Source organism: Haemaphysalis longicornis, unplaced genomic scaffold, assembly GCF_048455015.1.
Source record: "Haemaphysalis longicornis isolate Haplotype H1 unplaced genomic scaffold, Haemaphysalis longicornis Haplotype H1 scaffold_8, whole genome shotgun sequence".
Taxonomy (NCBI): Eukaryota; Metazoa; Arthropoda; class Arachnida; order Ixodida; family Ixodidae; genus Haemaphysalis; species Haemaphysalis longicornis.
Genome location: NW_027526445.1, coordinates 195,406,855 through 195,434,832, shown reverse-complemented (window position 1 = coordinate 195,434,832; position 27,978 = coordinate 195,406,855). Strand labels below are relative to the sequence as shown.

Here is a 27,978-nt window from a genome sequence, read left to right as displayed (position 1 = left end):
TACGCATTTCCCCGGGTGAGGTGGAACATCTTCTTTGGACCTGCTGTCATCCCGCTCTGCGCTTGGTGATTCCACACCACAGGATAGACTGCCGTACAGCTGCGAGGATAAAGTTGAGCCCTGGCTTACATGCGTACATGGGCAGTTCTTTTACCCCGACATCTGCCGGTGCAGCGTTCGTTGTGCTCAGCTTGTCTGATAAGGTTTCGGTGACGCAAAGGTTTTGAATTTTACCACCGACCAGCTCTTATGGCGCAGAAGCTATTGCCTTACACCGTTTGTGCCTCTACCTCAACACCAACAAGCCCTCCTGTCCCGTTTTCATTTATTCTGACTGTCTGTCTTTGCTTTTGGCTTTAGGAGATCCTTTCAACCCCTCAGAAACTGTTCATGAAATCCAAGCAAACTATCACTGGCTTCTTCCGTTCCAGTCTCCCTCTTCCACGTTCCCAGCCACTCCGGGGTGTGGGGCAACGAGCTCGCCAATCTCGTTGCTACAAGTGCGGTAACTAGGGGTGCAGAAGCGGAGGGGCGTACTTCGTAGCGAATTGTAAGAGCACGGCTTTTAAAGGCAGGTCGGCTGGAGTGGCAACGTAGCTGGAGCTCCGACAACACAGACACTGAGTTATTTTGACGGGTACCAAGTGTTCTGGCCATACCGCCACGAAGACTCGCCCAAATTTTAACTGGACATGGACGGTTTCCCCATTATTTCCACCGGGTTGATCTGCTGCATAATACGTGCTTCTGTGGACTCAGTGCTCCTTCCATCAGCCACTATCTTCCGGATTGTGTAAAAACAGTTCCCCTTGTGTCCCGATTAAGACGCGTCGTTCGCCTCCCACTGGAGCTTCCTTATTTGCGTCAGGCACTGAACAACGCTGAACCGGTGAAAATTTTAATAGGACTTGTGGAGTTTGTCGGTTATAGCATGCCGGAGATTTCGCGACAGTGAATCTGTCCTTCAAGTAGCCGGTACCTGTTTGCTCTGCACACAGCATCTGCCTTCCCCTACGACCTTTGAGCGAAGCCAAAAGGCAAAGCAGCCTTTTGCAAAGCAGCCGCCGCGGCCGGAAATCGAACGCTTGACCTTGGTCAACGCTTGACCAAGGGGAAAGTGCATGAAAATATTAAAGTTGACAGTGCGTGAAAGACAAAGGTTCCGACTGGTGTTGACTATGCATTATCGACTGCGGATGGCCGAAAAGTTTCAGCGTGAACCGGTAACCTTTATTTATTTTTTCGGTTCAGTTTCGGTTCGGGTCCAACATGCTAAAGAAATAACGGTTCGGGTTTGGGTTCAGTTCTGGCAAAAATACCGGTTTGGTTCCGGTTTTTGGTTCAGTTCGGTTGCAGTTCGACACCCTGGTAAAAACATAAGCACCTGCACTAAGGTATTGCATCTATTCTAACCAGCCACATCAGCCAGACCACACTGATCTAAGGTTCATTATTGCAAAACAGCATCACCACCGGCATATTGTTCCAATCTCGTGCTTTATTTACAGCAATTTGCAACAACATCCTTGTCTTGCATGGCCAGCCGAAAGCTAAAGGCTCATCGCCATGTAGTAATAATAACACGTTTAATTAAGGCTAGCATTTAGCTTGCAGGCAAGATAGTGGCACAACTTGATCCACTTTTTAGCTGCATGAACGAAGACTCCCCCCCCCCCCAAAAAAAACGCCTTTACTTTCGTTCATTTCGCTCTAACTGCAGTGTTGATTGCAGGCAAACTGTGTCTTGCTTTGCCTGTTTTATGAAACATCCAGCCTCACCTTAAACTGAAAAGAAGAAATTTGTTCCGGTCGATAACATCTGTATAGCCTACTTAATGGCGCACGCCTGTTTGCGCTCTTTGGTTGTTCACTCTTCTCAGTGTTGTATAACTCCGTCGTTGTATAAATAGTCAGAGTTATAACTCCGTCATTGTATAACTAGTCGGAGCAGATTCCAGAGATTACAGTAAACACAGCAGTTAGTTCGGGGCACGAAACAAACATCTATTAAGGAAACTGCAGTACAATTGTCCTCAATGCTGTGGCAACAGTACAAACAGTCCAGGCGTTCGTTGTCTGTCGAGTTCAGTAATCTCACCTCCCAAAATAGTTTTCAAGGAACAAGACGTTGTACGTGATATGCACCTTGACAAAGCCCCCCTTATGCCCTCGGGCGCTTAAAGATTAATAAATGAAATGAAATGAAATGAAACAAACAATCAATACAACGCAACAAGCTAGGTTGAATGTAGCAATCCACCGCTCCACATTTCTTTCCAAAAGAATCTACATACGCAGGTCTCGCAAGGGATAGACAAAAAGAAAAAGCACTGCAGCAGTAATACCCACCAACTCTCTCCGCTATTAGAGAGTTTTAGCCCTCCGTATGCTCTGTCGAAGAGTGCTAAAACTCTCTATTGACTACACGAAGAAAAAACGAACGCGCAGGCTTCCTCGTCATACGAAAATTGCAGCCCAAGATGGCACGATTCCAAAGACTGGGATGGCCGCACTGCCCCACACATCTTCTGTACCACGTAGGAGGCCAGTCGGCAGTCAACAAGTGTCCACTTCTGCTTGAAGCGGTGAGCGTGTAGTGGTTGCACAGTCTAAGAATACAGGGACCAGTCCCAGGGAAGGGTGGCGATGTCAGTGCCGTTTCCACAGGCCCATGGCCCACGAACGCTGGCTGGGGACTTGCTCCAGGGGTGCCTGCTGCTTCTCCTCCTGCATTACAACAGAGACAAGTCACACGGATGCATAGACTCAACTCACGCAATCAGAGTATGGACTTGGCGGCTGTTGAGGAAAGATTAGACGAGAGTAGATAGCACACCATCACCATCACTAGCAAAGAGAATAAGAGGTTGAATAAAGGCGCCCTGAGCAGTGCCAAGGCCTGGGTCTACTTCCTCAAAAGCGGCATGATGACACGTGGTTATAATATAAAGGGACACGAAGTGAATTTGTCAAGCTCCCGTTTTTGCTCGCAGTGCATAGACTGGCTCAAACTAAGTTTTTGTCATTTATTCGGTTGATAAGGCTATACTAATTTTATAAAGCCTGAAAGAAGAGAAACTATTATGTGCAGTCCGCAGCACCCACACCAACTGAAGCAGTGATGTCCGTGCAAGCTGCTACGTGAGCGGATGTTGTCCAAGATTACAATTCAAATGAGCTTCGGTTTTGGTTCTGCGAAACAACGCGCTTGGCATCCGACGCCATCGTTGGCTGGGCATTCTCACCCTTTCAGTAATCGGCGTACCGCGCTTCTGCCACGTTGTCGGCTGTAAAATGCGTCAGACAAGCCTACCAGAGCAGCTTGGAGTCGTAGCAATCACTAGCCGAGGTTTACGCAGTGGATGAATGCCCCTTCTTGATTGAAAAATTTTGCTTGAAAAATCAATTTTGAAAAATTGATTGCAATTTGTTTTTCTTTCCAAGCCTACATGAGATGAACGCCCTCTGCGTCAGTGCAGATGCTCAAATGCGATGCGCTTTTCCCCCACCTTTGGTGCTTGCCTGGCTCGTGCCTGTATCATAAGAGGCGTATTGGCACCAGGCCAGAAGAGGTCGGCCGATTCGAGACTGTGCCCGCAAGCAGTCGGTGCTTACGGCAACAGCACGCCAACGAGAACTCGCCAGCGCGTCAATGTCAGTGCACACGCGTTCTGCAAACGCGCTCTTAGAGCAATGAACATTAGAGCGCAAAATGGTGAATTCAATAGAGAAAACATTGCCCAAAACACAAATAAATCAACTTAAAAAAAAATGCGGTGTCGGGGATTCAAATTTGCGATTTGCAAAACAGTGGATGTATAGCTCCAGACGACCCAGACGCCAGCCAGCGCTGCTGGGAATGGAAATATAAAGCACATTGTATAGCCTGTTTACATTTTTATTTAGTTTTAGCATTCCAAGCAGCTAGATAACTATTTCTCGAATTACGCTCCCTCAAACATCTCACCTCTAAGCGAATGCATTCCTTAAACAGAAAACCGATTCACAAATGTGTGGTCATGCAGCTGGCCGCTGTGCTAGTTCACCCAGCGCAAAGGTGCTTCCCGCACCTTGGTTTAGTGCTGTATGATAAAAGTTTCAGTCGATTTCAATTCCTTAGCACCTATATTAACTTCAATGAGTCTTCTCCCACCTTCAATTGGCCTTAGATTTTTCTACTAGCATACCAGTCAGTGAAGCATAGCGTGTGCGCTTGTGTGGAGCGACTTAGACTTCATGGACTTTACTAAGTTTGGTACAGCCTACAAACTAACAAACTAAGGGCACATTCTTCCAGGCACAAACGTGTCGTCACTTGGTTTCAACTGAGCGAACGAATTGCGGCGACCTGACAGCGACCGGCCGACTAAACGCTGGGCCAACTAGTTCTGTCGGAGGGTTGGCAAGCCGTGTGCAGTTGCACAGTCAAGCCAAGACATCTCGTTTCGACGTCATACGAAACGTCACAAGAAATCGGCAAAGAGGGGCACAGTATCTCCGATTTGATTTTTCTACAGAACAAAGTCGCGTAAACGAAGCGAGAGTGGTCGAAACATGGCCCAGTGATTCCAGACTACAATTTGCGCTACTAATCCCGCAATGTTTACAAATCACTTCAGTGTCCCTTTAACCAGTATTCACCAGGTACAAAACACTTGTTTTCCAGCCTGCTACACATAAGGCAGCTATGGCAATGGTATAGAGCTTATATCAGAGCTTCAAACTTAGACAAACAGAGTACTTCATCCGCTTTTCACCTCGATGCCCTTGCCTGGATTTTGACTAGGGAAATGATGCAATAAACCCCTTTTCATATTCTTCTCAGCAGTCCTGTTGAAGGGACACTAAAGGCCACTGAGAAACCAGTGAAGTTTGTTGGCTGAGGTATGCTGTCCCCGATTCGACCCCCATGGGGTTTGCTTCTGCAAGAAACTTCAGGTGGCAAATAGAGCGGAATCTCAATGATCCGATCCTGGGTGATACGAATTTCGGGATGGTACGAATTTCAAAGAAGTTCTGGTGAAATTGCATTGTTTGGAATGGGCAAAAGTTCGGCTGTTACGAATGGACCTGCGCGGCCCGACAGATGATACGAACGAGCCGGCGAGGTGCCAGACTCCCGAGCGTGCAAGCGACGGCGACATGCGGGCTCTCAATGCATTTGAGGTGTTTGACGTTTTTAAACATTAGAAATTTACCAGCGGCACTGGCTTAGCGGCTAAGGCGTTGCGCTTCTGAGCACGAGGATGCGGATTCGATTCCCGGCCGTGGCGACCGCTTTTCTGATGGAGGCAAAAAGCAAAAACGCCCATGTGTACGATTTCGGCGCACGTTAAAGATCTTCAGGTGGTCAAAATTATTCCGGAGCTCTCCACTCCAGCACGCCTCACTGCCTGCATTGCATCGGCACATTGAACCCCACAATCAATCAATCAAATATTGGAAATTTACGAGCACAAGAGCAATCAAAGTTGGCTCTGCCACACACGACTTCAGGACTTTCAAGCTTCACCAGACGGCATGCTTTCTTGCACGGGCTTTTTCACTACATGGCAAAGCTGGGGGTGGTGGAGAAAAAGAAAAAGACGTACAAGCTACACAAATAATGTGAGAAAAAGCTTAGGTTCAGGCTTAACTCACCCGCTTAACGAAAGACAGCACCTCTTTCATCTGGGAAAATGCCCAAGAAACAGCCTTCTGCGAGCTGCAACAATGCCTGCAAAGCCCTCCTGTGCTCGCGCATTTCGACGAAAACGCCGAAACGGAAATGCACACGGACGCCAGTGATATAAGCTTGGGTGCTGTCGTCGTACAAAAGCAAAGAGGGTGCGAGAAAGTAATCGCCTATGCCCGCCGTGGTCTGTCCAAGGAAGAAAGAAACTACTCAGTCTCTGAGAAAGAGTGCCTCGCGATTATATGGGCCGTTTCAAAATTTCGCCCATACGTGTATTGAAGACCATTCAAGGTTGTGACCGACCACCATGCACTGTGTTGGCTCGCCAATTTGAAGGACCCCTCTGGCCGTCTTGGTAGGTGGAGCTTGCGCCTGCTAGAATTCGACGTTACAGTAGTCTATAAATCCGGGAGGAAACACTCCGACGCCGACTGCCTGTCCCGTGCCCCCGTCGACCCAACACCACAAGACTCCGACGAAGACAGCGCGTTCTTTGGAGTAGTGACTGAGAGCGACCTGGCCGCCCAGCAGCGTGCCGACCCCGATCTACGCGTCATGATCAAATACCTCGAAGGATGCAACGTGGCCGTGCCCAGGGCCTTCAAGCGCAACTTACCTGCATTCAGCCTGAAAAATTCCTGTCCTCGTGAAGAAGAATTTCAGCCCCGGAACAAGAGCGAATTATCTTCTTGTCATCCCAGCAGATCTTCGCGACGAAATTTTGGAAGCGTGCCACGACGACCCGTCTTCCGGACATCTCGGCACAGCTCGCACAATTGGGAAAATCAAGATGAAGTGCTACTGGCCACGCCTTGCATCCGACGTCAACCACTACGTCCGGAGCCGCCGTGACGGCCAGCAACGAAAAACGCCACCGACAGACGCGCCGGACTTTGCAGCCGATCGGCGTCCCCTCTAGGCCCTTCCAACAGATTGGAATGGACCTTCTGGGCCTGTTCCCTACATCCCGATCCGAGAACAAGTGGATTGTTGTAGCGACAGACTACATGACACGCTTTGTAGAGACCGCCGCTCTTCCGAGGGGGACTGCACAAGAAGTTGCAAAGTTCTTCACAAGCCAAGTTGTGCTGCGACATGGAGCCCCGGAAGTCCTAATCACGCACGGCGGAACGGCTTTTACTGCGGAGCTGATGCAAGGGATATTACGCTACAGCAACACGGATCACCGAAGAACGACGGCGTACCACCCCCAAACGAACGGACCAACGGAACGCCTAAACAAGACAATCGCGGATATGCTGTCAATGTACGTTGACGTTGAACATAAGATTTGGGACGAAATGCTACCATATGTCACCTTTGCGTACAACACGGCTATCCAGGAAACTACGCAGATGACGCCGTTCGAGCTTGTCTACGGAAAACGGCCGACTACGATGCTCGACGCCATGCTTCCGCACGTAGAAGACGACGACCTCAACGCCGACGTCCAAGGATACCTTCAGCATGCGGAGGAGGCCCACCAGCTGACTCGAGTTCGTACAACAGACCAGCAGCTGGTGGATGCCGGGCGCTACAACCTCCGACGCCGAGACGCCGAGTACCACCCTGGGGATCGTGTGTGGGTTTGGACTCCCATCCGTCGACGCGGACTAAGTGAGAAGCTTCTGCGGCGGTATTTCGGACCCTACCAGATTCTACGACGTGTCGGCCAACTTACCTACGAGGTGATCCCCGATGGTGATTCCGGAACATCACGACGACGCACGCGGCCCGAAGTCGTCCATGTGGTTCGCTTGAAATCTTACTATGCAAGATGACGGACTTTTTTTTGTTGTTGTTCGTTCGGACCGTCTTTTATTTTAGCATCGGGTCGATGCACTCTTAGAGGGGGGGTAATGCCACGAACCATGTATGGGTTCGTTTATTTATTGTTTGTTTTTACTGCCGGGCCACGCCCGGCTATGTTATCTGCGTTCCAAACGAAGCGAGTCTTACATTCTGTACTTTTATGCCGCACGGGCTATCACATTCAGATAAGCAGACTGTTTCGCCCTAACGTCACTAGCACGGAATAATAGTCTGTGATCTACAGTGTTCTGGATGTGAATCGACGGTTCCAGAAACACTCGCTCCGAAAGATAAAAAGGCTGCAGAGCAGACGCCTCGGCTTTCGATTCTGCGACGCTCGCCGACGCAAGTCACTTTGTTGACCGCTGCTTCGCCGCCTCAGTATTCTTTTGAGTTGTTAGGGGAGCACAAGTTCGCTCCAATAAACTTGTTTCTCCTTCAAGACAACTGCGTTGTCCTTGGCTTCGCGTCAATATATTTTGTATGTATCTTCAGTACAGCACCCCCCGTGTTCAACAAGTCAATGTCCTTAGTACCCACGTTCATTAAAACACGTGCCCATTTGCAAATTTCAAACCATAAAAGTTTTCAAATAGTGCTATTCAACTTGAAGCTAAGTCGAACATTGTATTAGTGACTTCATTATACAAGAGAGTTGAATATTCGCATACTCTTACAATGAACTATGTTCTCTTCCAAACACAATGCTTTCTTAGGAGTGGCTTTTGACTCTAATGTAGCGCTGTTACCCGGTGATTAAAACCCTCACCTGCAGTTTCCTCTGGTTCTCCTTGAAGGCCTCCAGGGGGTTGTCAAACTGGCTGTAGTAGTCCAACACTGTCCGAACATCCTCCACCTCACTTGTGGCAATGGCTGCGTTCAGAGACAGAACAATGACAGGGTCAGACGCTAACCTAGGAGGCAAAGTTAAAGGTGCCATGAAGACAAAATGCAAGTTTGGTTCATTCAAAAGATTGCCTCGTTAGAATCATGCTGACACCACTTGTAACGAAACTTCGCTCAAATAAGCTGTATAATTAGGAAAAAAGGGAATGGCCATGCCACCCACTAGCTCATTTCCGGCAACAGAACCTGTGATGTCATACCAGCCAGCTCTGTGATTGGCTGAGGCGGGTAAAGGCAAACGCAAATTAGGCAGAGCTTCTAAGCTTGTCAAATGAGCTATTTGTGTTTAAATTTAGGGCACATTCTTTTTAAATTTTAAAGCAGTAAGAATGGTGGGACCGACAGTGGAAGTTACGAAAGCATACGTAAACAAAGAAGTACCGATGCGTACTGCTGTTGGTACTTGTGCACTATGCTTGGTTTAGCTGCACAGGACTGCGGAGCTTTGGGGTAGCTTTAGACGACACTGGCCGATTGACACAAGCGACGGACGGTGTCTTATGTGACCACATTTGTCAACCGAACACCATGTTTCACGAAACGATTATTTCCTCCATGAACAAAAACAAGCCAGGTTTAAATACAGTCACAAACAAACCAAAAGCAGAAAACGGCTTGCTGCAGTGTGGTGGCACCATCTAGGTTGACTAACAGTAAACAAGACTCCGCTCCCCACCAAGTTTAGCTTAAAGACCTGCTCTTATGATGTCTTTGCAAACATCGTTCAAACACACGCTTTGGTGTGAGAATCAAGATTTTCACTTAAATTTATTACTTTTGGAGTAAATAAAGCATTGTTTGCTTCCGCACAAGTGCTGGGGCACTATAGAACACGAAATTTTCAAATAAAACAAACTTGTCTTTTGTCTTCACGGCCCTTTAAAGTGCAATCCCCTACACATTTGATAAAAAGGCCTCAAAGCAACTTGAAGTAATAAAAAAATAAAGGGGGACACTGCTGCTAGTGGCATCTGCTAACCACGGTAAAACAGCTTGTTTCTCTTGCTAAGAACAGCTAAATAACTGGCTACAGTAAACAAATACCTAAGAAGCACTAGATCAGCTACCAACAATTTTGCCCCACATCACTGCATTTGCACTATTTTAATGAACATTATAGCTCACTTACAAGCACGCAGTTAACCGCTGCCAATCTCTACCTTGTTCCCAGGGCCAACAAAGCTTGCACACTCAAATGGGAAGCTCAAGGGCAATGGGCATCCACCCCACCACACCAGCCACAAATCCACTGATACTAGGGTGTAGACAGGAATTGTTTCCCTACAAGAGAGGGTCCACAAACGGAGTCATAGAAGCCCTAAACCATTGCTTAAAGATAACCAAAAGCACCTCCTGTACCACCAATTCAATTAGCAGACTGCAGCAACAGACATCGACACAACTCTGTCCACCAGTTTTATAGTACCAGGCTTTCAGGCGGCTACGGCCCTTCAGCACACTCTGCTCAAAGCCACCGTTGTGTTGATTTTCTACAAGGGCAAGTTTCTTGTGAGAGCGTTGACAGTGAAGCTTGCTGCGAATGACTAACATTTATTCAATAACACCTCAAGGGGAATCTGGCCCCAGTGTTAATAAAAACTCCGAAATGGCCCCTATTCTGCCAGAACGATGGGTATTGGTGGATGCGGACTGCTTAGGCTCAAAACATTGCTATGGCAGCAGAAGTAGTGGGTCTTTTTTTTTTCTAGGTAAACATGCAATAAACAATCACTGCTTACAAACTACACTGCACAAGAAAGATAGTCGCTGGAAAAAGGTGTTGTATGAAACAACACAGCACGTTCAAACAAAAAGCAGACATTCGGGGTACAGTTAAACCTGGATGTAACGAAGGTGACAAAAGTTCGCAATTTTTCGTTACATCCAGGTTTTCGTTACATGCAGGTTTCGAATTAAGGCTTGCGGGAATGAAGCAGAAACAAAGCCGAAATGCGAGAAATCAGTGAAGGTAAACTCACTCTTCATGGATTTATTTAACCGCAAAAAAAACTGCGTGAGTTGTTCCTCCTATTTTGGCACGAGCTCAGGCACTACTACACGGCACTCCAAAAAGCAAGGTCACTTAACTCCGTATTAACAAACGTAACTTAAGTATCACTTAAGTCACAAGAACCAAACTTTTGCTGAAAGGGTGCCTCTCTGCGAACTTGATGCTGTTTACCGCCCTAAAGATTGTTGAGAGGGTGTGAGCTGGGATACTGTACCAGGCGGCAACATTCTGATTTCTCGCCAGCGGAGACGCCATTTAAAATCGGGCCCTTTTCTTGAAAAGACACAACTTTTCGGTTTCTAGCAGCAGTACTCATCACCGACGAACCGATACCACAGATAGAAGTTGAGACGAGCGAATACACGCCGACAGGATTGCCCAGCACCTCACAATTAAAGTCTGGAAGCGAAACTGCACTCACACGTGGAAACGCACGGTAGTTAGCGGTGCGGGTAAACAAAAAATAGCGTGAAGGGTAGTTACTCTTTCTAGCTGGTGTGGTGTCACGCTACACAAGCAAAACCAGAAGTGACTGCTACGTTAGCCACCAGATGGTGGTAGCCCCACCGTTCCTCATCAACATCATCAGAATCATCATGATGAATTTCGTGTTAAGGCGATTCCAGACGTTTTCACTGCTGCTGGCTCCTTACGGTGGTGCTAGTATTCGCTAAATTAGCTCATTTCTCCAGCCGATTGTTGAGTAAAAGTGCAGAAAACAAAAACTGATCAGCTCGCCGACTTTGTTATACCAAGGTTAACCACCGCGATGTTTCGTTACGTAGAGATCGCAAACACATGGGCTTCAATGGGGGTGGCAATGGAGAATTAAAAAACTTCGTTAAATCCAGGAATTCACTACACAGAGGTTCGTTACATCCAGGTTTAACTGTACATCCACCATTGACGCCAAAAGGCAGGGGGACCGGAACTTATGGCTGTATTTTGAGTCTTTCCTCCAGTAGCGTTGTTCCTTCAACTCGGCTGAGTCGCGGATACCACAATGCTTTTGCAAGCAAAAATCACTTTCAAAGACCTGCTCAACTGGACGCTCGAGTGGAGGAATTCAGAATACCACGATTAATATATTTGGGCATCAGGGCCCTAACACAAAAGTTTAACCCTTTCAGACGCCGCTCGCTATTTTCCCCTACAAAACTTTTTTGTTGTTGTGACCCCAACACAATCTTTGTTTATTGTTTTTTTTTTTTTTTACAGTCATGTACAGAATTGTGTACATAGCGTCACAGAGGTCACGAGTGTCGTGTAGCGCTGAATATTTCCACATACGTTTATATTTGTGTGATATTCATTGTTTCTATATTTTTTTAGGACCACAAGTCTTGTGAGAAAACGTGGAGAGAGTTTAAAAAGCTCAACCGCTGAAGCCATCGCGTGCGCTGCCATTTTGTTTGTTTACACCCCTCGTAATCTTACCAGCCACCAGAGGGCCCTAAAATCTGCATGTTTAGACGAAGGATACAAAATTATGCTAAACTAGCAAAAGTTTTCAGCTGTGGTATTTCTTTTTGTAAAAAAAACAGAGGATTGAAAGGCACACAGTTGTGTACATAGCGTCTGAAAGGGTTAATGGAAGCAGAATATATCAATGACACCAAACAATATGTGTGGCACCTTAGGAATACCTAACTGCTATCGTCTGCTGTATACGCACCGTCCTTTCTGTCTCAATCATTTTCCATGCTTGTTCTGTCAGCAATGAATTGACAACAACCTGGCAGGCTCACAAGTTAATGACCAGTTCCTTACCAAAACAATGCAATCGTGCGTGTGTGACATTCATTTCAATAGAAGGCGCATTTCCAAATGCTTTCTGCCTACACACCGCGTATGACCCACGCTCACAAATGCAAGCTAGCAAGACCGCGAATAAAATGAAACTGGCTGTAGAATTCAATCCATAGCACTTTTCGCAAGCCACCGAGTGTCAATCTGAATCCATCACTACTTATCACCCCCATCAAAGTGAATGATCACAGTGTGAGATTTCTACTGCTGTATGAAACTCAATGACTGACCGCACTGTTAATGTGTATGGATGCATTCCCCCTGTTAAGTTTGAATGAAGACTGCCAGCAGCTTAATTACCATTGCGTTTAGCATGTTTCACTTTCCATCGTTTTTCTAGGAAGGCCAGGGTGTTGCGTGCGGGCAGAGATATGCCGGCTAAGGTTAGAGGGCGTCCTCAATTACCGTATTTACTCGCGTAATCCTCGCACCCCTAATGTGAGCCACCAAAACTTGGATTTTTTGGTTCCCCGCATAATCCTCGCACCCCCAACTTTGCAGCGGCGAAAGTTGCCTGCTCGCGAAACCCGCATGGTGCACGCGCTCATGGAGGAAAGAAAAGTTTAGGAGGGAGCGTCACGTGACAATCGTGAAGCCTAGTCATAAAAAATAAAAAGGAAAGACTGATGGGAGATGTTCTATTCACGTGACCGGCAAGCGGTAGTTCTTTGCGCCTCATGTGGCCCTTCGCTGACACTGCGTGCGTGCGTCTATCCGTTTGGTTGCCGGGCCGTCCGCGTATTCGAGTTTCGGCGACGAGTCGTTGCGCGCAGCTCTGCCTGCAACCCGAAACGCGCAGCAGCCTGATCGTGCGGGCAAAGTGGTCGGACGGGAGAGGCAGAAAACATCTTTGTTTACTGAGCTTTCGGGCCCGACGAAGTTCACGCCGCAGTCGGAGAGTTGTGTGCCGCCGCCGCGTGCAGAAGTGGAGATGATCTCAGGCAAAGTTGAAAAGATCGACCATTTCAACCCTTTCTTTAACCATTTATTGTCAAGGCGCAGTCAGTCCACAATTCAGCAAGGTCCCTCCCAGGCATAATCTAGCATTCGTTTTTTTTTTTTTTTTTTCATATACGTATCGCACCGATCGAGCGGCCCTCCGCGGACAAACAGCCGGCGTACTGCTTGCGACGCGAGGTGGTCACACCCAACAAAAGGGTTCTCAACCCTTTGTTTTCCAGTGCACTGAAGTAGATAAAAACGTACCACCACGCCGGAGCACCGAAAAGGCGAACGTATGCAAAAGCGCGCGCGAGCGAAACCAAAGCTACTTTCACCACCTCCCCGCCGACACGACACTCGTTACGCGCGATAACTCAGCAGAATGCCAAACGCAATCGTCACAGCACACCTGGCAAACACCGCGCAGCTGTAGGCCGCTCCATGCTTGTGAATGTTTACGGCGGCGCGTTCGAGCGATCCAACGTCAGAAGTGAAATTCGGCTTGCAGCTCGTGAGGGTGCTTCGTAAGAATGCGATCGAAGTCTCGCCTTGCTTTGAACAGCGACAGCGGCAGTACTTCCACGATACGAAGCTTGGAGCGCAACGCTGGCGAACAATCTTGTACGGCGCCTTCGGCGGCGGCGCTCGCCTCCATCTCCACCGGCAGCCAGCCGCAGCCACTAAACGCTACCGCGGGCCTGAGCGTGGCGGATTTTCCATAATGCATTGCGCGGGAGGAGCCCGAGGAGAGGAGAAAGCGGCTTCAGAGGAGGTTGGCTTGCCGAAGCTGGGCCGCCTGACGTCATGCTCCCTCCTAACATTTTTCTTCCTCCATGCACGCGCTCTCCAACGCGCGTCCTCCCCCGCCGCTTCTCCGTTCGGCGGAGAGCGCTGTGTATCCAAGGCCATCCAGGCGCCCTAACAACCTGCTTCCACGATACGCAGCTCCCTAACAGGCGCCCTAACACGCTACTCAGTCTTTGAGCCGGTTTCGCGCATGTTTCGCGTGCGCGCAACTATACGGTGTTCGCACAGCCCGCTGTCGTGTCGTCGTGTCGCCGTCGCGGTCCCGTCGTTGAGCGGCAGCAGTGAGTGAGTCACTCGTGTCAGTGGTGGATAGCTCGCTGCCATTTTGAGAACTTTTTGATCTCTTTGTTTTGTGCTTGGTGCCGCTTCGCCATGGGGAGGAACGCCAGCTACACTGCCGCTTTCAAATTGAAAGCGAAAGAGTACGCGATCGAACACGGCAACCGTGCCGCAGGCAGGCACTTCGGCGTCACCGACTTCAGCGTGCGTTACTGCAGTAGGGCACGCACATACGACGACGAGATAGGGCGCGCGCCAGAAAGCAAAGGCGGCAATTTCATGATCGCTGATCGACGGGAGACTGTTTACGTTGTAAATAATAAAATAAAAAGAAATAGCTGCTGTTGGCAACACTGAGCTTACATACAAAAAACGACCGCTACGTTCAGTGGGATTGGCATAAGGCAAATTGGCAACACTGTGCACCGGATTTTTTTTATCCCCGCATAATTCTTGCACCCCTAACTTTGCATTGACTTTTCCGAAAAAAAAAAGTGCGAGGATTATGCGAGTAAATACGGTATGAGTCCCGGATCGTCCACGGACTGACTGAGATGCAACCCGGCGCCCAATTTTCCCATGTATTCCAACGGGACTTCCGGTCCAAACGCAGTCCTCAGACTGCACTCAGACGGTCCAGGACTGGTGAATCAAGGAGGCCCAGAGATATTCGCGGAGTGGAAAATGCTGTTCTTTTTCGCAGCCTGAGCAGAACCACTTTTGTAAATCAACTGCACATTTTTCGAGTAGACTGTCATTTGACAGGCACCACTGGTCATCGGGCCACTCATCATCATCTTCGATTACGAGCCACTCATCTACCAACCTAGGGTCATGTCCTCAACACCCTACCCCCCCCACCCTGCTGCGGTAACTACATGGTGCCTTAGCAACGAAGCAAAAACAAGAGAGGCGTGTGCTCACTGCGCAGGAACTGGGCCAAGTCGATGAGTGTGCGGTCGTCGTCGCTGCCGTTCCATTTGGGCAGCCTGAGCGCGTTGCGCGGTTGCAGCGACGATGCATCGGCGCTCCAGTCGACCAGGATGACGCGGGAGAGGTCCCGGTTGAGGCACGACAGGTCCTGCAGACGTCCCGAAATGGCACCAAAATGGTACATGGCCACATTTTTACCCATCTAGACTACTTCAGCAAATATTCAGACAGAAGGCGACACGTTTACGTCGACGGCTACAGCACAGCAGGGTTTCCCTAGCTGCAAATGTTTGCGAAATGCTCGACACCTGTCTTATGTGCTCAAACGGCTCATCTTCACAGCAGGTCAAACGAGAGTGTTTGCCCACCCGCCGCGGTGGCTCAGTGGCTAAGGCGTTGCGCTGCTGAGCACGAGGTCACGGGTTCAATTCCCGGCCGCGGCGGCCGCTTTTCTGATGGAGGCAAAAAGCAAAAACGCCCGTGTGCATGAGATTTCGGTGCACGTTAAAGATCCCCAGGTGGTCAAAATTAATCCGGAGCCCTCCACTACGGCGCGCCTCATCGCCTGCGTTGCGTCGGCGCGTTAAACCCTACAATCAATCAATCGAGAGTGTTTGCCCACACAGGTAGCCTCCAATTAATATTATTATCATTATAAAGAATACAGAGGAACCTGATGATATATCCCCGGTCTTATGACGACCACCTGCTTCTTACGATGAATCACCACGGTCCCAGCAAACTCCCAATAAAAACAATGGAATAGAAACCCTGACGATATGACATTCGGATGAATGCAGTCCACTTCATACGACACCCCAGCGGGGATAAACCAGCATTTCCAATCTTTTTACATCACTTCACCACATCACCCCGACCTTTCTTTATTCTTAACCCTGTTTGACGTTGCTTGATGTGCAAAGGTCCGCACGTGGGCCAGACCACTGACTGAACAGACGCAAGCAGGCGGGTACTAGCAGGCGGGCGTTTACCTTCCTCGAACCCACGCACCAACCGCGAGAAGTTGAAGCCAGAGCACGAATTTCAAGCTCCCACCGAGCTGACAAACGTGAAAACACATGACACAACCCCACTGGCAACGACCAAATGGCCACTTTTTTCGCCCGCTCAATCCAAGTTTCTTCTTTTATGACCCTCTCTCCCCCTCTCTCTGCTCCCTGCTTATCAGTGTCTTTCAAAGCCGCGTTGACGCTCCGTTCCTTTCTTTCCCGCGTTTTTTAAATCGCCGCCTCGTGCTATCATTTGTTTCGCTTGGCCTTGGAAGCTTCACACTCTCGCCTTTCCCCTCTCAATTTGCACAGCTCTGTCAGCCTTCCCAGCTTTTCTCGCACACGCAAGGCTAAAAGGCTAGAGCTCACGCCATAGACGGGAGGGGGGCACAAAACAGGCGTTATTTTTTTTGGAAACTTGAAATTTTAGCTAAAGGCTTGCAAATTACGCGAGGACACACTAAATATAGTAGTTTAATTAGGTTCTTAGCCTACCTGTCATGTGAGACCATCTACTAGGCTGGCAATTACCTGGCCCCAATTACATGACACCCCGGTCATACGCTTTCGCACGGTCCCTTGAAAGACCTACTATCGAGGTTCCACTGTAATAACTTTTCCACAATGCCTCACGCCAAAGTAGAGGAGCAGCATGGAGGGTATTATATATTATTGCGCTATTTCTAATCAACGTAGGGGACTCGATGTAGGGATGAAAATATGGGGAAAGGATGGATTCGGGCATCACAAGAGGGGGGCAAGGGAGTCTATGATGATAACTATATGCCCGGATAAACGCTGTCAAATTTTGCAACCTGAAAGGACCAGTGAAATCTGTTCAATTTATCAGAGCACATGCTTGACCAGAAACGGAACTTCTTGAGGGGTTCTTTTATGAGAGCAAATAACTCTTTGGCGGCCCTATTACCGCAGCCGTCTTGTTAAAACTTCTCTATGCAAGTTGGATGAAATTGGCGAGTTTTATTTTGCTAAAACAGCATGTTTCTCGTCCCCCATCCAGGAATGCACTGTTACAGTGCCCAGGTAAGCACCCTCATTCACTTTTTTCTTGTGCAGTGGGCCCTCAGCACCTGTCCTCGGAACCCCTCTTGTCCTCTGCCTTATGACGCGCTGGTTCGATGAAATGAATATCAACCAACTCATCCAACTTATCACTCTGATTCCAAAAACCGACACCTGTGTTGTTCCACTTGATACAATTCATTCTGGGATAGCTGCTGATGAATGGCTCAGACATGCAATTGCTTCGAGCTATTCCACTCCGTCAAGGTGGGTGACCAGGGAAGCTTTTTAGTACACGGCACAGAGGTGACAGCAGGGCCGCAGACAATTTTCTTCGGAGGGTGTTATGGATTATCAAAAGGGAGGAGTTTCTCGCTTGTGCACTGCCTTGAAAATATTTCGGAGGGGGTTCGAATCCCCGACACCCTTCTCCCGTCGAGCTATGTCCCTGGGTGACACAAAATTAAGACAAAAGATATGAGAGCACATTTAATTCATCTTCAGCCTCAACGGCAGTCTCAGAATACGCATCTCTCTTTCTTACGGCTGCCTGCAGTCACTGCTCAGTAGAAACAAACGTTGCTCGTACCTTTCAAGAAAGTTCTGTGTCATATCTATGTTTTCGGTGGTCATCCACCTTCAGAAGGCAGAGTGGCTCAACATTTTGAGCCTGCTGTTCGCTGGTGCTGTTTGGCGCCCGATGCCACCAATTAATTACATTGTTGTCTTCATTCATGTGAAGACGACAATGTAATTGTCGTAATGTAATTGGACAATGTAATTGGTGGCGTCGGGTGGCAAACAACAAAGGCATGGTGCTCCTGGCAAGTGCGTACTATACGTGGCCTCCCCATTACGAGAAAAGAGAAATAAAATCCACAATGGGGGACGGCACCTTGTCAAGTTGAAGTAAGCGCTGAGCCAGAAAGCATGCAAACAAACAAATGAACTCACACAAAGGCCTTGTAATTCACTTTGGAATGGCATGCAACCTTGGTGGTAACTGCATGTTAATAGCACACATACCGGAAAGTTTGCCTTCCAACACCTTATACTTCAGAGACACGTCACGCCTTGTGAGAGTTCTTGGACATCAAGGATACATGAAACTCTAGCCATCCAAACTTTGCTAAAAGAAAAAAGCCCACTCTGCTTGGAATCCAATAATGCGGACAGTAGGAGATGGTTGTAAGCACAAACCAGCTCTGTACTCGAGAACAAGTTAAGAACGGCAATAGCTCATAGACGGTATCACTCCGCCTAAGCGACGGACCCGGATGACAACGTGCGCGCGCGTTTTGCAGATGCTATGAATGCATGATATCGTCTGCCTTTTCTCGCATAGTTTTCCTGCCGTCGCTGCAGTACTTTATAAGTATTAAGCACAGAAAATCACGGAAACGGCTCGTGCAATGTTCAAAATATTCTCAGTAACGCACTACTTGCGGCGCGCGGAGTAGCATCCGGCTGCGGTGATGAGGCACAGCGGCAACTTCAATTGCCGTTCTTAAGTTGTAACCGAGTATAGTCAGTCTCCGGACTGATGAGGCCAGCAGCACTTCCAAACGAGCGCACCTTGATGTGGTGTCCGTTCTGGTACCGCGTGGCATCCCGGAAGAGCCGGTACATGATGTAACCCTGCGGGTCCAGGGTGTCCAGGATCGGGTAGGCCGTCTGCATAGGGGTGGTGGTGGCACCAAGGCAGCTTTAAGGAGGGGACGGTGAGCGGCACAGTCAGGCAGGAGGCAGGAAGGAACAGTGGGAATTTCGCATCCACCTTCTTGCACTAGGGAGCTAAAGAGGGTCCTGAACACTGCCTTTTAGTCAAGATGCAAGCAGCGAGAGAGAGACAGGGGCCATTCTGAGGTATGCCTTTTAAAGCCAGCAATCTTTTCCAGGCCAAATGCTGAGCCTGAGTTGCTTCACTTTCCTGTGCTTCAAATAACACCCGTTCATGGTAAACCAAGTCATGCGGATACCGTGGCGGTGGGTATATTGCTCTCAAGAAAACAGTGTAGTAGCAGGCGATGCTGACACAGGAGAGAGCTTTTTGCGCATGCGAGTACTCTCACCAATTTCACCAGCGGACACCCAGTGATAATGAGCTGAAACGACGAGTTGTCGCTCCCTATTAAATATTTGGCACGGTGTACCTAGTGCCTCCCAGTATGGCCCGTATATAGTGGGAAAAAGCCTATCTTCTCAACCTGGTGTACCTAGTACCTCCCAGTATGGCCCGTATATAGTGGGGAAAAGTCGTCTTCCCAACCTGCCCGCCAGCGCATTGTGCCCACTGTGGTTCAGTTCTGCTCTGGCTCCATAAAGTTCTGCTCTGCCAAGACTACCTCACAGCAAGTTTGTTGAAACTGTGCCCATGGCAGTGTGTAACATTAGCTGAGTCTGAACTGGAGAGGGGTTAATACTATTTGGTCGCACTTTCAAAGTACTTTAGCCCTTGTGATCTTTAAAAATTACAGGGGACAATTAGAACCTACTAAGAATGTGAAGGCGAACGCTTCGTAGGACCTTCTGTTGGTCTGCTGTTGAACTTTCTGCTTACCTTTGCGGCTTTGCCCGTCACCCCCTGACCAGCCCCCAGGACACATCATTTTGTTTCATCCACGATACAGAAGTGAAAGACCCTAGTGCCATCTACTGGTTTGCCTTCAACACTAGCGACATTCTTTTGACCAGCTGCTAATGAGGGCCTGCCGCGTGATCTTTGTGGCTTTGAAGTAGAGTCTTTGCTTCCTATTGCACCCACCTATATTTGAACCCTAGGAAAGCAGCGTTCTTTCGTTTTTTTTTTTTTTCAAGCCGAGATATTTTTGTGTAAAAATGTTTGAAGTGAATATCTGTATCCATTTTCCCATAAATAACAATGGTTCAGTATGTCTTAAATTGTGTTAGGCAATGTGCCACCTATCACCGTCTTCAATTGATGCTTTGCATCATGCAGAAACGGCTGCGTCTGTACGCTAGATGAAAATGGAAAGCCACCGCCTGCACAGTCCCTCCGAAGCTCCTTCCGCTCGCCATCGTCAGGGGTCACCTGCTTGCCCCCGTCGATACCTCCACCTTTTGAGGCAGCTTGTATAGCACGTGTGGCAGTGGCCTACAACAGAGGAGATCCTGGGTGGCCGCTTCACTTTCCCAAAGCACGCTTTGTTGCAATTTCTCAAAAACGTCCTCCAGCCCTCCTGTTTCTCTTTCCCGGTGCATGATCCCCGTTTTACACTCCGATTTCCCGTGCCATTCTGTGTACCTCACAACGATTTTTTGTACCTCACGCGTTAGATGGGTTATAGAGATCTACGGCTTTCACCTAAAGACACCATGAAGACAAAATACAAGTTTGTTTTGTTCGAAAGAGATCGTGTTCTACAGTGCCCCAGTGCTTGTCCGGAAGCAAACGATGCTTAAGTCACTGCAAAATTAATCAATTTAAGCTGAAATTTCGATTCTCACGCCAAATGTGTGTTTGAATGGTGTTAGCAATGACATCATAAGAACAGGTCTTTCAGCTAAACTTGGTGGGGTGCGGACTTGCTTACTGTTAGTCAACCTAGACGGTACCACCACACCGCAGCAAGCCGTTTTCTGCCTTTGGTTTGTTTATGACTGTATTTAAACCTGGCTTGTTATTGTTCATGGTGAAAATAATCATTTTGTGAAAGATAGTGTTCACTCGACAAATATGGTCACGTAAGACACTGTCGCTTGTGCCAATCGGCCAGTGTGGTCTGAGACAACCCCGAAGCCCCGCAGTGCTGTGCATCTAAACCAAGCATAGTGCGCGCAGTACCAACAGCAGTACGCATCGGTACTTCAATGTTTACGTGTGCTTTCGTAACTTCCACTGTTTACCCCACCATTCTTACTGATATACAAAAAATGTGCCCCAAATCTAAGCGCAAAGAGCTCCTCCAGCAAGCTTATAAGTTCTGCCTAATTTGCGTTTGCTTTTTCCGGCCTCAGCCAATCGCAGAGCTGTCACATATGACATCATAGGGTCTGTTGCGGGAAATGAGCTAGTGGGTCGCATGGCGATTCCCTTTATTCCTTAATACACACCTGACCTGAGCGAAGTTTACGTTGAAAGTGGTGTCAGCATGATTCTAACGAGGCAATCTTTTGAATGAACCAAAACTTGCATTTTGTCTTCATGGCCCCTTCAAGAGAGATATTTTGTACGAGCACAAAATGCGTTCAAATAAGTTTCTCGCCAGAAAGAGGGGCGAGTGAGAGCTGCGAGGATGCCCGGGTAAGCAAGCAGGGACTCCCTGACCATCCCCCCTACCCTATTCCAACGGAGCAACAAGGAGCGAGGAGTGACACTCACGAATCCCTGCTCCGAGGTGTAGACGACAACCTCGAACAGGGGCGGGCCGACCTGCTGCAGGAAGTGGTTGACGCCGGGCCGCTTCTTGAAGCGCCAGCCCGTCTGGTACGTCCAGTCCGGGTGCACCAGCACGCCCGTCATCTCCAGCACCAGCGTGTAGGGCGGCTGGTAGTAGGGCTCCGTCAGCGGGTCCGGCAGCAGCTTGTCCCTCGAAGGATCCTGGATCATCTGCGCATACGGGGAGGGGAGACGAGGACGCCAACTGAGAAGCCCCTACTACATCTGGGTTGGTTGCGGAGGTGTCCAGACGCCCTGCTTCCACCTCACGGCGCCAAAAGGCTTTGTAACCTTTTTCTTGAGACAGCTTTGCGATCCACATCACCGCTGTTGATCTGTGTCCTAGATACTAAAATGCAAATTTTGGGGGTTTAAAGGGACACTGAAGTGAATTTGTCAAGCTCCCGTTTTGGCTTGCACTGCGTAGACTGGCTCAAATGAAAGCACTTTTCATAGTTTATCCGGGCGACAAGGTGGTAATCCTTTTATAAAGCCTGAAAGAAGAAAAACCAGCATGTGCGGTTTGTGGCGGCCGCACCAACTAACAGCAGTGACGTCAGTAAAAGGTGCTAAGTGATTGGACGATGTCCAAGATTAGCATTCAAACAAGTTTCGGTTCTGTGAAACATGCTTGGCATACGACGTTATCATTAGATGGGCATTCTAGATTTCTTAGTAATCGGAATACCATGCTTCTGCCATATTGTCGGCTGTAAAATGCGTCAAATAAGCCTACCAGCATGGCTTAGAATCGTGGCAATCACTATCCAAGGCATACGCAGTGGATGAATGCCTTTTCTTGATTGAAAAATCAATGGCAATTTTCTTTTTCTTTCTGGCCTGCATACTGTGGCGCTCATTCTAAGATCTAAAGACATCATGAATGCTAAATCACAGCCTCCTGTATAACGCCTTGTGCGTGCTCAGTGCCAGAAATTCAGCCGTTCTCTCTGGTGGCACCCTAATCCCAGGTTCTCCTGTGTTGGCGATGGCATGGTCAACATTTGTCTTCACACCTGGCAACAATCGGCAGTTTAAAAAAAGTTGTCAAGGCCCTTTGCAAACAAAATATACGTGTTGTATAAAGGAGGTTCTGGCTCTAGCACTGACGGGCAACTCCTGTTTCAGCAAAAAAGGTATAAAAATTCACGAGGCCAGAAAAAAAAACTATCTAGTAAGTGGCTCGGCAAACACTAGAACATGACAGTGGTAATTATGAAAGAGATGGTCTTTCTTGGCCTACCTTGTTCGCTTGTAAATAATTTAACGCAAAAGCTTTTTTTTTTTGCATTTCACTCAATTCAGCCAGACATGTTATGGGTGAGTGCACTAGTGGGTTAGTGACCCACCGAGAATTAATCGGTTTTAAGTGCGAATGCACTTCTTAAAGGAGCCATGAAGAGAAAACACAAGTTTGGTTCATTCAAAAGATTGTCTCGTTAGAATCATACTGACACCACTTTTAACGTAAACTTCGCTCAAATAAGCTACATAATTAGGAAAAACGGGAATGGTCATGCGACCCACCAGCTCATTTCCCGCAACAGAACCTGTGATGTCACATGGGCTAAGCTCTGCGATTGGCGGAGGCTGGCAGAAGCAGACGCAAATTAGGTAGAGCTTACAAACTAGACGAACGAGCGATTTGCGCTTATATTTAGGGCACATTCTTTACAAAGCAATAAGAATGATGGGACAAACTGTGGAAGTTACGAAAGCACATGTAAACATAGAAGTACTGATGCGTTCTGCTGTTCGTACTGCGCACAGCATGCTTTGGTTTAGCTGCACAGCACTACGGGGCTTGGGGTTGTCGCAGACGACACTGGCCGATTGACGCAAGCAACGGTGTCTTACGTGACCCCATTTGTCGAGCGAGCACTGTTTCAGGGAACGAATATTTTCTCCCAGAACAAAAACAAGCCAGGTTTAAATGCGGGCGAAAACAAACCAAACGCTTGCCACGGTATGGTGGCGCCATCTAGGTTACGGAACGTAAAGAAACACGGGAACAAACCAACACCGCTGTACAGGGTGGAGACAGTTTTTGAACGGTCCCGTGCCGCCGCAATTGGGCCAACGGGCTCAACGCGTTATTCTTTTCGTTTCCCACGAGACCTAGCAACGCGAAACAGACAATATGATTCAAACTTCTTCAGTAAACCGCGTTGCGGCGATAATTTTAGCACGGTTTTGACACAATGACTTGCTTCGGCGGCGAGCGAGCAACCGAACATGGCGGCGCCAGCGTTACGTGTCTCTACCCTGTACGGCGGATGCGTGAATGAAGGTACTCTAGGCTGCAGAGCGGTCGGTTCCTGTGATGTCACTTGGGACCACGAAAACGCACGATTGGGCGGGAAAATCAAAATTTTAACCTAAATTGTTTAATTTCTCAGTGAATAAAGCACCGTTTGTATCCGGACAAGCGCTGGGGGCACTATAAAACACGAAATCTTTCGAATAAAACCAACTTGCATTTTCTCTTCATGGCTCCTTTAAGCGAGCCTGAAGCGTCCGCCGCCGTCCGCATAGCAACAGCTGCGGGTGCGCGCGCTCCTCGTCTTCCTTGGCAACGGGGGGAGATGGGCGCGCGCTGCCTGGCCGCTGACATGGCACATACCCACGTGGGGGATTGGCCAGGAATCTCCTCGTCTTCCTTGGCAACGGGGGGAGATGGGCGCGCGCTGCCTGGCCGCTGACATGGCACATACCCACTTGGGGAATTGGCCAGGAATCGGGCGTGAGAAGGGCTAATGCACCCGCTTAAAGGAGTACTGACACGAAATTTCAAAGCTGAGATCCGCTCTAGCAATCAAGTACAACGACAACACAAATAGGTGTCTGTGAATAAATGCATCTTTCTTTCTTTGTAGTTGTGTGTGTGTGTGATCTCTCTTTCGCGAACATTACCGAACCGCGCAAATTCAACTCATGCATTCGCACTTTCACATTCTTCCCCTCGGGGAAATGCGGGGAATTTTTTTCGGCATGTGATTGGTGAGGGAAGAATGAATGTAGCGGGGAGAAGTAGAGAGAGAAACAAGTTAAGTGCATGCTGAATGTTTGTCCTACGCTTATATAGGGGCCCTCAAATACTGAGCATCGCCTTGGGCTAAAGCTTGAAGTCGTCACTCTTTGCGCAGCAGCCTGGCATTGCCGATTACCACGTGTTGTCAATAGATCTACTACATGCGCAATGGCACCATTTCGTGGAGCAGCGGCGACGAAGAAATAGGGGGGGCGGGGGCGCGTACCTTATTGGGGACTGGAAAAAATATTAGCAGCAGAATAAAACTGAATGGACTCGTAAGTATAAAAGGGGAGCTCAACACCTAGGACTTCTTTCAACAAAATTTAATTAGTATGACTTAATTATCACTAAACACCGAATCAAGCATCATTATTTTTCGCTTATCAACTCCCATAGAGCGGGAAAATAGTTAACTGGCTCTTATCACAGTGACTGCCGCGAGGACATGTATACATTTTGTTGTGAAACTCGCGTAGTGAACCCAAAAGGGCGAGCGTGCCGGCGGGAACAGTACACTGAACGCCGTTTAGTAGCTCTGTGACGCCACTCATAAAGTTTCGGTCTTTACTACAGTTGAACCTCGTTATAAGAGACACTGATGTAAGAGACAAATGGGTATAACAGAGACTATTCACCCACATGGCTGCCCTATCTTTCCTATTGAATTGACCTCTTTTATAACAGACATCGGATGTAGAAGACAGTTGGTTATAAGGGACAAGTCATCCTTGAACTTTAATCAGTAATCACGCTTGTAACAGACATTTTAACTTCAGATGCAGTGCCACCAGTCACTAATTGCAGTTGCTTCCATTCTGGAAACACAGGTGGACAACAGACGCCTGCAGTCGCTATTTATTATAACTTCAGCAAACACACAGTCGTTCAGTCAGCTATGAAATGACGATGAGAAGCCCTGCCAATGGAAATGTAACTTACAGAAGTGGTTGAAGCTTACTACCATCCATTGAATGGAGCGTGACTGCACATGCGGGCTCTCCCACTCGTGTAGCTCCCAGTCAAGAAGCATCACAGATGTTGAATCCTGCAAGCGTAATGAATAGCCTGAGCACACAGCGGAAGAAGCTGTGCCCTCTGGCTATTCATCAGGCTTGAGAACTTAACATCTACGATTCATCTTCCGCAAACAAGGAAAGAAAAAAAAAAGCTTATAGAATCGGTAGTAAAAAACAGTGTAAATACAGTCATGAAGCAAACAAAGATTCAGAACTGTTTCATAAATTCTGGGGGCCAAACATAAATTAGAATGAATTTCTTGCAACATGCTGTAGCATTCTTTTGAGCTTATTTTAGTCATACGGTGCCCACATTGAACTGGGGTCTGATTAGTAAGTGAAAACATGGTTCCCTGCTTATAAGAGACATCTCATATAAGAGACAGAAACTGCTCCCCAGTACGTGTCTCTTATAAAGAGGTTCAACTGTATTGGCTCATGAAGACCAAGCTCGCCGTTTTGCGGACTTTTTAGCTGGAAGACGCCTTCGCATAGCAGACGACGCCGAGGTGCGTTTCAGTTGTCCTCTGCTTGAAACAGCAGTACGTATCGGCATGGCCATCGAAAAACCTGGGAACTTGGCGCCGGCACAGTGAATGGGCTCCTCCAATGGGTTTCGGGGCGATGGGCGATAGAGCAGGCACAGTCAGTTATACAGGAGGCTATGGCTCAACAAACACTGTACTAAGTTCACACAACTTTCCTTTGAGCTCCGACAAATTTATTTTGTAAATTTTTTTAAAAATTCACGCGAGCACGTGTTGGCCCCTACCTTGTTATAGAGCTTCATCTCCTTGTACGTCCTGTACAGGTGGGCTTTCCAGCGAGGTACTGCACGGCGTCACACATTCAGCGTCGTCCGCTAATCGAGTACTCACCGCAGCGTCACTTACGGTGGCTGAACTCGTCCTCGATCTGGAAGCAAGCAAGCGGTAGGGCAGGCATTAAAGCAAGAGCTAAAGGCTACAAACGAATTTTGCGGGTATTTCCAGCCGGTGGGGCTTTGCGACCCCATAAACATGATTGCCAAATTGCGCCGTTAGTCGAGCACTCTAACATATATGGAAACCTCACTTCAATCTACACAACACAAATGGTGACAACACGGCTACCACGCTAGTTGTAAACAGACACCAGTGCAAGCGAACGTATTTTTCAGTTCGGATGTGAACGCTTGGGTCTACGAACTCCCACAAGTACCTTCATCATGTCACATCAGACCAGGCAAGGGCCGAATGTGCACTCCGATCGCTACTGTCGCGTGAGTAAACAGGACAGTTCGTTTCACGCGTGGAATTAGAACTGTTTCCCTCACCTCCTTGCCTTTTTCATCCACGGGCGGCGCACCTGTAAAAGAACGCAGTGAAAGACTTCGCCCGCACTCCCCACCGAAGTGCACGCACCCCACACGGCAACCAGGTACCCTCCAACTCCCGTGAACATCGCGCCGAAAGCCACGAAGGTGTACTTCATCGCCCGCTGGGAAAGCTCGCCAACTCGCGGCGGGGGCTTGCTGCCGGCGTTCCCGGCGTCTGCTAGGCCGCGTCGCAGGTCCCATCTCGTGCGGAGACTGGACCACCGGTTTGGATGTTGCTTTGACGCTGGCGACCATGAAGACCAGCTTCGGGCGGCCGATGAGCCGTTGCAAGCTGTGGGCGCGAGTTTGGGTAGTTTTGGTCGGAGACCATGCCACAAGCACATGCACGCTCGGCCAATCGCCATTTTGTAACTGCGGCTGTGCTTGGCTTGTTTCGGCTGCGTTTGGTTTTTAAAATCGAAACTGGCTAGATTCTATGCGCACGCTTATGTCTTGAAATGGCTTCTGCAGGCACACAGGGCGTATGTACAGTCGGCCAAATCTTGAACTAGCGTGTGCGAGCGGCGATTTTTCAGTATGATGGCGGTCTTAGGAAGGAACAGCCTAGCAGACTAGTTATTTGGCCCGCTGTACCTCTACTTCTGATGTAAGAGATGTCGAGAACAGTCTTAGGTGCGAATCACCTTAGGACCTCGCTTTGTCCGTGCCTTGGCGTCCGTGTACACAGCGTTGCGCATGCGCCATAGAGAAAGAATCTATGCATGCGCGAGGAGCATTGGATAGGATTGAATTGGATTGAAATGAATTGGATTAAATTGAATTGTATCGGATTGGATTGGATTGGAATTGTATGCATTGTACTGTACACACGTGTTGTCACTCATTTACATGCGCGAGTAGACAATGCCACGGGTAATTTACGGTAAGAACGTCATAATTCACTTCGTGGAGATGCGTGAATTTTTTAGCTGTAGTGTCACAGAGCGTCATGAGCTCCGGAAGCCG

At 48.4% G+C, this 27,978-nt stretch overlaps 1 protein-coding gene across 1 annotated transcript; it reads right to left on the bottom strand.

Moving 5' to 3' along the window:
- Window positions 1-1,478: 1,478 nt before the first annotated feature.
- On the bottom strand, window positions 1,479-27,467 carry LOC144149980 (mitochondrial import inner membrane translocase subunit TIM50-like). The gene is made up of 9 exons (XM_077681742.1): window positions 27,059-27,467; window positions 26,971-27,002; window positions 26,549-26,570; window positions 26,428-26,486; window positions 21,549-21,776; window positions 18,782-18,880; window positions 15,165-15,321; window positions 8,256-8,359; window positions 1,479-2,727 (listed from the first exon to the last, which is right to left on the bottom strand). The coding sequence occupies exons 1-9, from the start codon at window positions 27,375-27,377 to the stop codon at window positions 2,650-2,652; spliced, it is 1,098 nt and encodes a 365-aa protein (XP_077537868.1). The 5' UTR covers window positions 27,378-27,467; the 3' UTR covers window positions 1,479-2,649.
- Window positions 27,468-27,978: the final 511 nt, after the last annotated feature.